Genomic DNA, 12,272 nt, shown 5'->3' with positions numbered 1-12,272 from the left:
TAAAAATATATAAAAAAAAATCTTCCTCGTATTATTGGTCAAATGATGTCCTATCGAGCCATTGGTCACTTAACCTAGCTGTGTGACTTAATGCTCTATTTACTCTAAGGAGTACATGAGTGAGGGAAAGTATTCCATAGTAGAAAAATATCCCTACAGGAGGGAAAGGAAAAGGAAAAGAAAGAAAGGGAAGAGAAAAGAATACCAAAGGAAAGAAGAGAAATAGAAGGGGAAAAGATAGTCCCACACTACGATGGCTTCATGGCCGATGAGGATCTTTCCTTCTCCGACTGTAGCATTGAGAGTGCCTCCACCCAAGAATCCAACTGTGAAGCCTTATACGCTTCCAGTGAGTGCTGCCAGAAGATCCATGGGAAGTGAATCCCGATAGCCGACGATGGGAAGAACAAAAAGCTCAACGAGATCATCAACGACAACACCCTCTACCACCTACCCGCCTACAACCTCCTCTGCCTTCACCCTGTCTCATCCTCCTGGGCCCACTTGATCTCCTCCCCATTCTTTTGCCACTGCCAAGCCTATAGCCACCTTTCTAAGGATGTAAATGAACCAAACCGCTCATGAGCTATTCAAAACACAATTCGATAAAAGCTCGTTTGAGCTCGTTTAACAAGACTTATTAAGATAAACAAACCAACCTCAAACTTCACAATACTCAGCTCATTAGCTTATGAGCATGTTCGTTAGTAAGCTCATGGATAAACTTTTAAATAAAAAATAATAATTTTGATATTGAATTTATAGATTTTACACTCTACTTATGAAAAATATAGACAAATATATTAAATTTATTTATTAGAATAAAATTATAAATTTTAATAAAAATATTATAATTTTCTATAAATATATAATTTATTTTTTAATGAATATTTAAATTTATAATTTATATTTATTAAGTTCGTTTAGGCTCAATAAAAGTTTGAATAAGCTCGTGAGTCATAAATATATTTGTTAAATAAAGCTCAAGCTCGGCTCGATTATAAACGAGTCAAACTCAAACATGTAAAAGTTCAGCTCGGCTTAACTCAATTACACCCCTACACCGTTCCATCTCCACCGCCTTAATAACAAACCCGCCTTTGCCCCTTTCGGCTCTGCCTCCATCCCCGACGTCGCACTCCCCTTCCTCCCTGAGATCATTATCCTCTCCTCCTCTTCTGCTATGCACAATCCTCCTCCACCTTCTTTGTCTACACCCCCATCATCACCGCTTTCACTGCCATCTCCAAACCATATGTCAGCCCAGGATCCTTCACCGCGGCAATCCTCATCTTCTGGGCCTAGAAGCTTGATTTCTGAGATGACTTCTCCATTGTGGTCGCCAACTGCAATTTCTAGTTCCAAAATTTTCTCCTCTTCCTCCGATGAGTGGTGTACTTTAGACCACCAGAGCCCCATCGACTGGGTCCTCTCGGTTCGGGTATCTCTATTGGTAGCTCTACCTTTTGGAGGAGCACAATGTGTACTATCGTTGAGAACAGTGACGCACGTGACGGAAGGAATGGCATTCCATCAAATTTTGGGTGGATAAAAATTTATTAACAAATCGATGAGTGGATGGATTCATAAATTTATCTATCTATTATTTTATGAAAGGATAAATAATCTATCCTTCATTACCAAATAAACAGTGGAAAACTTTCCATTCCTCAACTAGGGCTAGTTGAGAGGCCGGACCTCAAGAGTAGGCATGACCAAGCCTCGTGGTTGCATGGCTAGGAGACCAAACCCTGCGGCTGCATAGCTAGGCTAAACAATAGAAGAACTTTTTACGAAAAAAGATATTTGTAAAATGAAATGTATCTTTTCTAAAATAATAACGACAAATTACTGAACCATGTATCTAAAATTTCAAAATATCTAAATCACGTATTAAAATTTTAAAATTACCAAATCACATATTCCATACTCATTTTATCCCTTTTTATTGTTCTGAATCAATTGCTATAGTATCAATTCAAGAAACTATTCATCAACGCACTAAGGTATGATCGATTGCTACAATGAAGCGATTGACTATTTTTTTTAAAAAATGATCAATTTATGTTTAAAAAAATTATCACTCTCATATAGTATGTCAAATTGATGTTTGAGAGCATGGATATAATCAGTAGAACTAGATGAACACATAGGACATAAGTCCATTATCCAATTTTAACTAAAATCGACTAATGAACCTAGAGAGTTCGGAATGACATAGACCAAGTCCTATATATTTGTCTAGTTCTCTTAATTATATTCATGTCCTCAAATATCAATTTAACAATTATATTAATAGCAGTGATTGTTTGAGCATGAATGTTTGAAAAATCTGATTTGTGTTAAAAAAATCACTACTTCCAATATATTAGGTCAAATTGATGTTTAAAGGTATGTATATAATGAGAAAAACTAAACGAACACATAAGACATAGTTTCATATCATTCTAAGCTTTCTAGGTCCATCTATTGGTTTTGTCCAAAAATGGTCAAAACTAGCTGATGGACTTAGAGGGTTCGGAATGATATAGAACTAGATCATATGTGTTTATCTAGTTCTCTTTATTATATTCATGCCCTTAAATATTTTGACCTAATATATTGAGAGTAGTGATTTTTTAATATGAATTAGATTTTTCAAACAATTCATGTTTAAAAAATCATTACTCTCAATATAGTGTATCAAATTGATATTTAAGAGTCTCGATATATTCATATTCTCAAATATTAATTTGACATACTATATTAAGAATAGTGATTTTTTGAACATAAGTCAAACTTTCTAATGTCTATAGTGCATCAATCATTTTGATAAAGTTGTGTGACTATGAATACTAACTTTATTCGACTCTACACTATAACAATTATTATTAATTTTAAAAAAATAAGTAAAAAATAATCGATTTGTGTTTAAAAGATCATTGCTCTCAATATAGTATATCAATTAATGATTGAGGTTATGAATATAATCAAGAGAATTAGATAAACATATAAAATCTGATTCCATATCATTTCATTCTCTTTAGATTCCTCAATTGGCTTCGGCAAAAATCGGTTGCTGGACTGAAAACTCGAAATGACATGGTTCTTCGTCTAGTTCTTTTGATTATATTCATGCCCTCAAATATCAATTTGACATACTATATTAAAAATAATAATTTTTGAACATAAATTGGTCTTTTAAAAAAATTAATTTATGGGTTGATGAATATGATCTTGAATGATTCGAACCATAAAAGGGGGTAAAATGAGTATGGGCAAGTGATTTAATTATTTTAAAACTTAGGTATTTATTCAATAATTGATCGTATAAATTTTTAAAATTTACGTACACCCATTCAGAAAAATATCATGAAATAAATCTAAAATATGACTTAAACTTATGCATGGAGCTAGACCTTTAAAATATTTACTAGCCATCGCGGGGCTGTGTTGGTGTGTAATATACATGAATATGCATAAATTATATAAAATAAATATTTACTATTAAGTAATTAAATAACATTATTCAATACTACTCCGATTTATTCTATAAAAATCGTAATTCGAAAATAAAATAGAAATTAGGTTATTAATCATATCTTAAGTTATGTAAAGAGAATATCTTATATACTCGAAAAATCAATGAAATAACTGATGAGATATAGAAATGAATAGATGTGCTTGTGATTTTTCCGAAGAATTGATGAGATACAGATGGATTGATGGGATTGTATCAATATGCAAAAGAGCCGAAACAGATGAATTGATGTATTGTGATATAAAAAAGATAAGAACGAGAAGAGGAGAGGAGAGAGATGAAGAACCGATAAAGATTGAGGCGGTGAGAAGAGATGATGCAGATAATAGAATTTATATTATGCGTATGTGATTTAAGAAGGATAAAATTTAAATTACTAATAAGTCTTGAAATTATTTTTAATGTTAAAAGAAAAAAAATATTAACATAACTTAATTTTGGATTTCAACAAATCAATTGAGAGTTATTTATTAAAGGGTTCAGATTATTAATTAAATAGTAAAATTCTTAATCAAATTCTAACTACCACGTCTATATTTGATATGTACTCGGATAGGGTTTACCATCCGAAAGATATGATCCAATTTTTGACATGCATAAATACTATCTCCTATTAAGAAGGTTATTCTGTTAAGATGGAATAAATCTTTGTAATTTATTCCCCTTTAAGTAGGTGGGATAAAAGATCTTGGTGTGTTTGACTCAAATTATAATATATAACATTAATTGTATGATTATCATAATCACATAATCAAGATTACTAAAAATAAAATTTAATATAATATTATTTAATTCAACCTAAATAATAAAATAAAAATTTATTATCAAACCAACAATACATATTATATATTTTTTTTCTTTTTAAATTTTATATTTTTTAAAACTTTACCTTTTTTAAATATTTTTTTTAACTTTCTCCTCTCTCTATATATATAATATTTTTAAAATAAAATATCACATATTTTTATTTTTTATTTAGTTTTTATAATTTAAATAAAAATTTTGTTATATAAATTTTAGGGGTTTTTTCTCAAAGTGTAAATATAGAAAAATATTTTTACAAAAAAATTTGTTAATTCTAGCGTCAAAGAAAAATTTTACTATTTTCAAAAACTTCCAGATTGTATGTCCATTTTACCTATATATTAGATAAGATAACTACAATTATCACAAATAATTCTTACCTAAATATATCCTTTGAGCGATTTATGTTTTACCACCCTAAATATTATAAAAATGAATGATTTCGAAAGTCATGCGCATGTATATGTTTCGTCATCATGCGCATCACTTTCGAAATCATTCATTTTTAACCGGATGTATATATATATATATTGTGTTTATCGAAAATTATTGATGAGACTGATGGTCCGACTGAAAAAAGAAAACACGGTGAGTTTGATGGGGTCGAGGATGATCTTTCCAACCGCGTCGGTGATGCGGTAAACAGAAACAATTTTGCGCCTCACTTTCCTCTTCTTCTCGATAAGAAGCGAGGCTGGGCGGGGCGAGGCGAGGCGAGGGCGCTAGATCCAGCAACCGAGGCTTCATATTCACCCGCCTGCAGGTACCTCTCCCCTCTCCTTCCCCATGCCTCCTACCGGACTGCATATCTCTCGTCTCGCCGCCTCGCGCCTCCGATTTTTGATCGATTTCGTGTATTTTTTTTTCGCCGTTTCGGGTCCGCCTTGGCTCAGCGGAAGCTTTGGATCCTTGTTCGTGGACGAAATCATTCTGCTTTTACAATGGGGATTCTTGGATCTGAAGCTCTGTGTGGTGTGAGGTTGATATGACGATTTTTTTTCCCGTTGTTATTTCGTTCTTAGGGTTCGCGGTCCTGGTGGATTTAAGGAACTGAAGTTATGGCGTCAAGACGAGCGATTAATCCATCTCGACGCGTGGCCGAAAGCGGAAGCATCCCACTCTCCAGTTCACTGCATCAGAAGTCGCGGACTTCGCCTCTTCTACCCATTGGGTTGGTTGTTGTGGTACGTTTATTAGATTATTACGAACATATTGCTGCTAAGAGTTGTTAATGTGGCATTTACAATTTCAGATTCTACATAGTGTTTGATGCATTCCCCTTTTTTGGCAGGCTGCTTTTCTTCTCATTGGTTACTCATTAAGAGGTTCAGGTACGTAGGAATCTCTCTTACTTATCTTTGGATAGAACCATATACTTGATCCTCAGTGAAGATTTTTTTATTTACTTTAAATATCAAATCCTTGGGAATTTTCTATTCTTATTAGTTGGTTAGTTAAGCTACTGTGATTGTTCAGGTGGCTTTGCTGGTCAAAAGGAAGCCATAAGCATTGGGCAAGGTAGATATCATATTTTGAACTAAAGTGTTTGTTTTTATAGACCATATGTGACTTGACTTATATGCCATTGGATCGTAGAAGTTTTCATCAAAGCCTTTACAGAGATATATGACAGTCTATTTGATGTTACTATCCCATAAATGCAATCCTTGAATATGTTTCAATGAGCTCTCTCTTTTTGTTTAACTAATTCCAAGTATAATTTTATGTATGCAAAGCATGATCAATTGAATTGTGTATGAAATATTTACTAAGCTCTTGTATGATGGCCAAGTCCTCCTTTAATTTCATTCTCAAGACCATGGTTGTTAGAATCAATATCGGTATAATGATGGGATGGTGAAAATATCTAAGTATTAGGATGGTGAAAAAATCTATCAGTTGTATTTGATTTATAGAATTAGTGAAATGGTAATGGTAATAAAAAAAATCAAAAAGTGAAAAATAATTTTAAAAAAAAACAATATATGAGATATGAAGCTGACCCCACCTAGTGGCACAAGACTTAGTTGTTGTTGTTGTCTATGAGATATAAAAGATATTCAAATTTTAAGAAGAAAGCAGAAATTCTCAGTAATATTAGATTATTAATATAATTTTAATAAAATCCAATTATTGTTATTCTTTTGTCATAGTTTGTGTTACACATGTTGGCACTCAACCCCTTGCATTCTAGCCAATAATCCCAAAATTGCATTAGAAACCTTGGTTGTTGAATTAACAATTGGAGGCAAGGTTAAATGAAGCATGATCATGCGCATGGCAAATCTTGAGTTGTGGCAAATCTGAGTAACTGAAGGTGGGATTTAAGTGAGGGTTAATGACACTTTCTCTTCCCCCTTGTGAATCCACTAGGATTATATCAATCAAGGTTTCCAAGATAACCTTGTTTTGACCAAATTTTAGTCAATCCCTCCATTTTCACCCCTAATTCTACCAAATTTGGATTGATTTAATCCATTGTCAGGTGATATTTAACTTATTTCAAGCTAAATTCTCTGGATCTTTATTTCTTTATTAACTTCTCCATTAACTCATCTATGTTGGTCTGGGCTGAATTAACATTCATGCTCAATTCTCCTTCAAGGATAAGGTTATAGTCTTATGTTCATCCTTCTCTTCTACCTCCATATTAAAAATGCTTTCTTTATGTCACTGTTAGAAGACCTTGGCCTGCTTATGTTGTCAAATTTCCTCATCTCAGTCAATTAGAACCCCACCTCACCAAAATTCTAGATCTGATATCCTAGTAGAAGTTTACTACATCCATCAACATCCTCAATTTATCAAAACTCTAATATTCCCTTTTCACATCCTAAGCTTTCTCTGGCTTTGCAAGTGTCTAGACATGCAGAACCCATCCATTGCATTGTGTTATAGCACATCCTTCAAGTTTTCATAATGCATCAGCCATCAACTATTGCAAGCAACCTATCATCTCGTTGTAATAGAAATTTCCAGAAGGTTAGGTGGGTCGTCCAAACTGGCATTGGTTGGTAATCAAGTAGTTTTACTTCAGATAACTTATTATAGAATACATAATTTTATACAGAAGTTCATCCTTTGATGTAGACGAATAATCCAATCTAGCATTAAGTACTTGGAATTGTTGACAAGCTGTAATCCCACAAGAAGATTTTGATCGACAGATGAGCCATCCAATCTAGCACTATGCATTAATCCTGATACCTTTACAGAAATTACATCTGTTGACCCTCTTGTATCTTCTTACCCTGTGTTTCATGGAAACTTTAGATTCATGTGACTTTTTTAGTTTGAAGGGGTGTTGTTGTTCTGGTCCAATATTTGTGGATCCTTATTTCTATCTATAATTCTACATAGTAAGCATGTGGAGTTGAATTGAGTATGAACAAACGGCCAACCAATGACTGCAAAAGATAGAGAGCTTCCTTTGAATTTAATTTCAATTAAAGATAAATGGACCTGACATCAACACACTAAAGTGACTAATAAACATGGATTGGATAGAAACTATTTATAAAAGGCCACTCAAATGACCAAAGGGAAACTTTCTAGTTCTCTCATAACTTTGTATAGATGTGACATATACTATTACTGGACTAATTAAAATGGAATAGGTACCCCAATGAAAACCATTAAGTTTTAAATATCATTCTGGAAAGCATTAGTGAAACATAATTGGTGAATTAAGATGACTTTCTCTAGTTATTAATTATCATATCTAATTGTAGTATTGTTGGACTGTTTTACATAAATAAATATTGTATTCTATAGCAATTAATCCTTTTATACAAGTGTTTACCATATAGTTATTAGTTATAGAAGCATACAGATCTATTTGATTACCGATTCTGTTAATATTTTTGGTTTTCATTTTGACAGGTGTTTCCTGCTCAGCAGACGCAATACGAGCTATACCTATTCTAAAGAAAGCTTACGGTGATAGCATGAGGAAGGTTTTGCATGTAGGTCTTGACTCTTGTGCAGTTGTTTCAAATTTGTTAAAAGAGAAAGATACTGAAGCTTGGGGTGTGGAACCATATGACTTGGAAGATGCTGATAGTAGTTGCAAAAGCCTTGTGCGCAAAGGTTTTGTCCGCTCAGCTGACATCAAGTTTCCCTTACCATATAGACCTAAATCGTTTTCCCTTGTTGTTATCTCTGATTCATTGGATTACTTGTCTTCCAAGTACCTTAACAAGACCCTACCAGATATTGCAAGAGTGTCATCAGGTGGTCTTGTTATATTTGCTGGTAATAATTCTTGTTCACTACTTCCTATCCTCTAGAAACATGACTTACGTATTGCTTTTCTGTAGAAGCAAACTACCAATGACTTATTTTGGGCATCGAACTATAAGAGTAAAACAACAATTCTAACTATTAGTATTAAGAAGTAGAATGCATTGTAAAGATGCAAGTCTGCAAGGTTAACTAGAATGTATCCTCTGTAAGACTTGACAATTGGAATTAAGCTATAGGACAAACTGGTTATGCATTCGCATGAGCTTTAATCATATTCAGATTAGTAGCTTCTACACTAAATAAGTTTTTTTGGCATTTTTTACATTATGTTTCAAGCAGTAGTCATGTTACTATTTTTTCCAGCGACTTAGTTTTCTCATCTTTTTCCCATACAAAAATTAGGTGCATTTTCAGGAAGAATCTTGCTTATTTGTCTTTAATGGCTAATTCTGAGCTGAAAGTTGAAACTATCACAAATCATTTCATTCTCAGGCTAAATATGCCAGCATCATGTCATTGCTTGTTTGTTTTTGTATATCTTCTTTCATATACGACATTGGTTGTATCCATTACTTAGTCACTCTTCTACAATAGAATGAGATGCCCTACTGCTAAAGTAGACAGATAACTGACATGATTTAGTAATTATCAGTTTTTATGTAAAGATCTCCGCTACTAAAGAAAATTCTTAATAAATTTTTGTCTTGAATACTTTGTTTTTGTTACACCAAAAGTTTATACAACTCTTAATCTTCTGATTACAGACTAAGCCAACAGAGCTTGTAATGTATATATGCTTCTTTAACATTCAAAATTATCTTCGTTTTCTCATTTGAGCTAATAATTTCTGTAGGTTCCCCTGGTCAGCAGAGAGCCAAGATTTTGGAGCCAGCAAAAATTGGAAGACCAGTATGTTTTGCAATTAATTATGCAATTTTGTTGATATTCGTTCTCTGTGGGATGTTTTCTTCCACATACCTTCCACCCAAACACACGCACACACACCCACACGCACAGAGTTCACTTCAGTTTTGTTTGATGGATCGGAGTTGATAACAGAGTATTAATAAGAGTGAACTATGATTCTGGCTTTGTTGGTTTTTTATTGTTCATCTGAATGATCTATCTGGTCAAACCATAACGCACATCTCAGATTTGTTTTTGTAGTTAAAGGTTTTTGGTTCTAATGAATTACTGGATACTTTCCCATCTTTTCTTATCATATAGAAATGGTTACGTATGGTGTTAGAAAGAGGACTTTCATAAAGCGACTCATTCTATATTTTTCCCTCAGAAGAGAGATTCTAACATTGTGTTATAATTTATCTGAATTATTTCTTTCGGCAAACCATGACAGGCATTCAAATCTGATTAAACAGTCGTCACTCTGAGGCATCATTCACTGCTTTTCTCCTCATTTCTACATCTCTTGGTTAAGAAAATGCCCTAATCATTCTGACAGTCTGCCAATTTATTCAATTAGCTTAAAAGTCCGTCGTAGCAGTTATTCCGTTTCAGCTTCTAGTTTATCTCTTCTGACATTTTCACTTTTTGTGTAGGCTAAACTGAGGAGTTCATCATCGTGGGTACGATATTTTATCCAGACTGGTTTAGAAGAAAATGAAATGGCTATAAAGAAGTTTGAGCAAGCCTCAAGGAAGAGTTCTTACGAACCAAGCTGCCAAATTTTCCACCTCGGCTCGTAGAATGATTGAGCTCTCCAATCTCCTATATATAGAGAGCTTATTTGTAAGATCATCAATTTGTGACGAGATTATATAGGTCATCAATTTTTTTTTTCCGAGAATGATAAATTGATGAAATACCTCCCTAATCTATGGTTTCTAATGTCTGGTGTCATGAAATGTACGAAATCATTCTGTAAGAGGTTTTTGTTTCATGGAATTGATTTCTCCTTGATATTCTGCTTAGACATTTGAATATGACTGAAATATTTATACTTTGTAAAATATTTTAATTTAATGATCTACTCTTGATAATCATAAAATTTATTGTTGTGTTTTAAGGATATTTATATATCTTATATCTTTTTAAATTCATAATTTTTCTAAATTTTTTAAATTTTCTAAAAAATTTTAATGTAAAATTTTGATTAAATTTTAATAGTTTTTTCTCAAACGAAGAATCATAATTATTTTCATGACTCTGACCTCTCTATAAGCATTCAATCATCTTCATCTGCTCCAAGTTTCCTCGCAATCACCCGGTCAACTTGATTTATTTCGGCTTCAACTTTGTTTAAGGCTATCTCATATGACATTTGGTCTGGATCATGATTCTGATATCATTTGTTATATCCAATGGATATTCATATATTTTCATAATGATATAATATTGTTCATTTTGAACTTAGTTTCTCATGACTTTATTTTTGGATTATACTCAAAAGGTTTCATACTAATAAAATATCATATATTTTTTTTAAATCTTTATAATTTGTGACTTTAATTGAATCTGAACCATTATATTATCATAAAATATACGCACTTCATTATTTTTATAGACAAATGTTTTAAATAAAATATACAATAATAGAAATTAAAAATATTTTTTATTTAACACCAAAATAGAAATGTTAATTATTGAATGATAAATCAAAGTTTTTATTTATTGTAAATAAATTAATCTTGAATATTTTTTTTAAAAAAATCTTGTATTATGGATAGATGCCCTAATTTAGAATTTATCTTTAACTTATTTTTTTATTTTTTGAAATATTTATTTACTTGTCTATGCAGCCAGCTAGGGATATTTTTAAATATATTTAGCAGGTGTTTCACCATCTAAAAATGATATATATATATATATATATATATATAATAAACATAGAAAAAATTAAAAAATTCCAAAAAGTGTAGCATATATCTCAAGCCTTAACTAAAAACATTTGACTATAACAAACCTACTAGAATCACATCTAATCTAAAATCACATTAGTTAACAAAAGAATTGATTGATAATAATTAAATATTTTAAAAATATATATATTTGACAACTTAATAGCATCTAAAATTATGTAAAATGAGAATAGATTTAAGTAAATCCAAAAGTACGGTGATCCTATTTGCACGAGTACCGCAAAAAAATTTAAGGAATTAAATTAAAAATCAAAGTTTGATTTGCACGTATTGATAGGATGGAGGATTTCTACTTGTAAAATAGGTAGGGATCATCTATCCCCATCAATATATATAAAGGAATGATTCAGAGGATCTCACCTCATGATGGAGACGGCAGGACCATGTGACAGGATTCAATCAATACAGGAATCATACGGTAGATTTAAGATTCTGATCAACATGTACAGGGATCGTATGGGAGGTTTAAGACTCGGCCAACCCAGATGATAGTATCCAATCTGTTGAATTTGTACGACCATTTGATCTCCTGGCTTCGTCTGACCTGGCCTAACCTCCTAACATATGAAGAGAGACAACAGTTACCGTAATACGAATTACAATGACACTATTTAATGAGATGAATCCGTTGAACTTCTTTCCCTCCTTTCTGTATTATATATTTTTTTTTATGAATACATTCCTCAGAACTATATATTTTCGTACGAGTATTTGTTACGGCAGCAATAACAAATCCTCCTCCCGGTTGTGGGTGGAGGGTGGTGCTGATGTGGTACCTTTCGAGGTTGCAGCCCACGCTTTGGTTCACGAACAAGGGAAGGGTT

At 32.4% G+C, this 12,272-nt stretch overlaps 1 protein-coding gene across 1 annotated transcript; it reads left to right on the top strand.

Moving 5' to 3' along the window:
• Positions 1–4,878: 4,878 nt before the first annotated feature.
• On the top strand, positions 4,879–10,504 carry LOC122045647 (probable pectin methylesterase CGR2). The gene is made up of 7 exons (XM_042605960.1): positions 4,879–5,087; positions 5,347–5,508; positions 5,616–5,655; positions 5,801–5,842; positions 8,207–8,578; positions 9,423–9,478; positions 10,129–10,504. The coding sequence occupies exons 2-7, from the start codon at positions 5,383–5,385 to the stop codon at positions 10,273–10,275; spliced, it is 783 nt and encodes a 260-aa protein (XP_042461894.1). The 5' UTR covers positions 4,879–5,087; positions 5,347–5,382; the 3' UTR covers positions 10,276–10,504.
• Positions 10,505–12,272: the final 1,768 nt, after the last annotated feature.

This window comes from Zingiber officinale, chromosome 2B (genome assembly GCF_018446385.1).
Source record: "Zingiber officinale cultivar Zhangliang chromosome 2B, Zo_v1.1, whole genome shotgun sequence".
In the NCBI taxonomy this organism is placed as follows: Eukaryota; Viridiplantae; Streptophyta; class Magnoliopsida; order Zingiberales; family Zingiberaceae; genus Zingiber; species Zingiber officinale.
This window is presented reverse-complemented; position numbering and strand designations above follow the sequence as displayed.

Excerpts from the sequence above, each read along its gene's own strand:
- LOC122045647 (XM_042605960.1), top strand. The coding sequence starts at position 5,383 with ATGGCGTCAAGACGAGCGATTAATCCATCTCGACGCGTGGCCGAAAGC. Across the intron at positions 8,579-9,422 it reads TGGTCTTGTTATATTTGCTG|GTTCCCCTGGTCAGCAGAGA; the intron begins GTAATAATTCTT and ends TAATTTCTGTAG. Across the intron at positions 9,479-10,128 it reads CAGCAAAAATTGGAAGACCA|GCTAAACTGAGGAGTTCATC; the intron begins GTATGTTTTGCA and ends CTTTTTGTGTAG.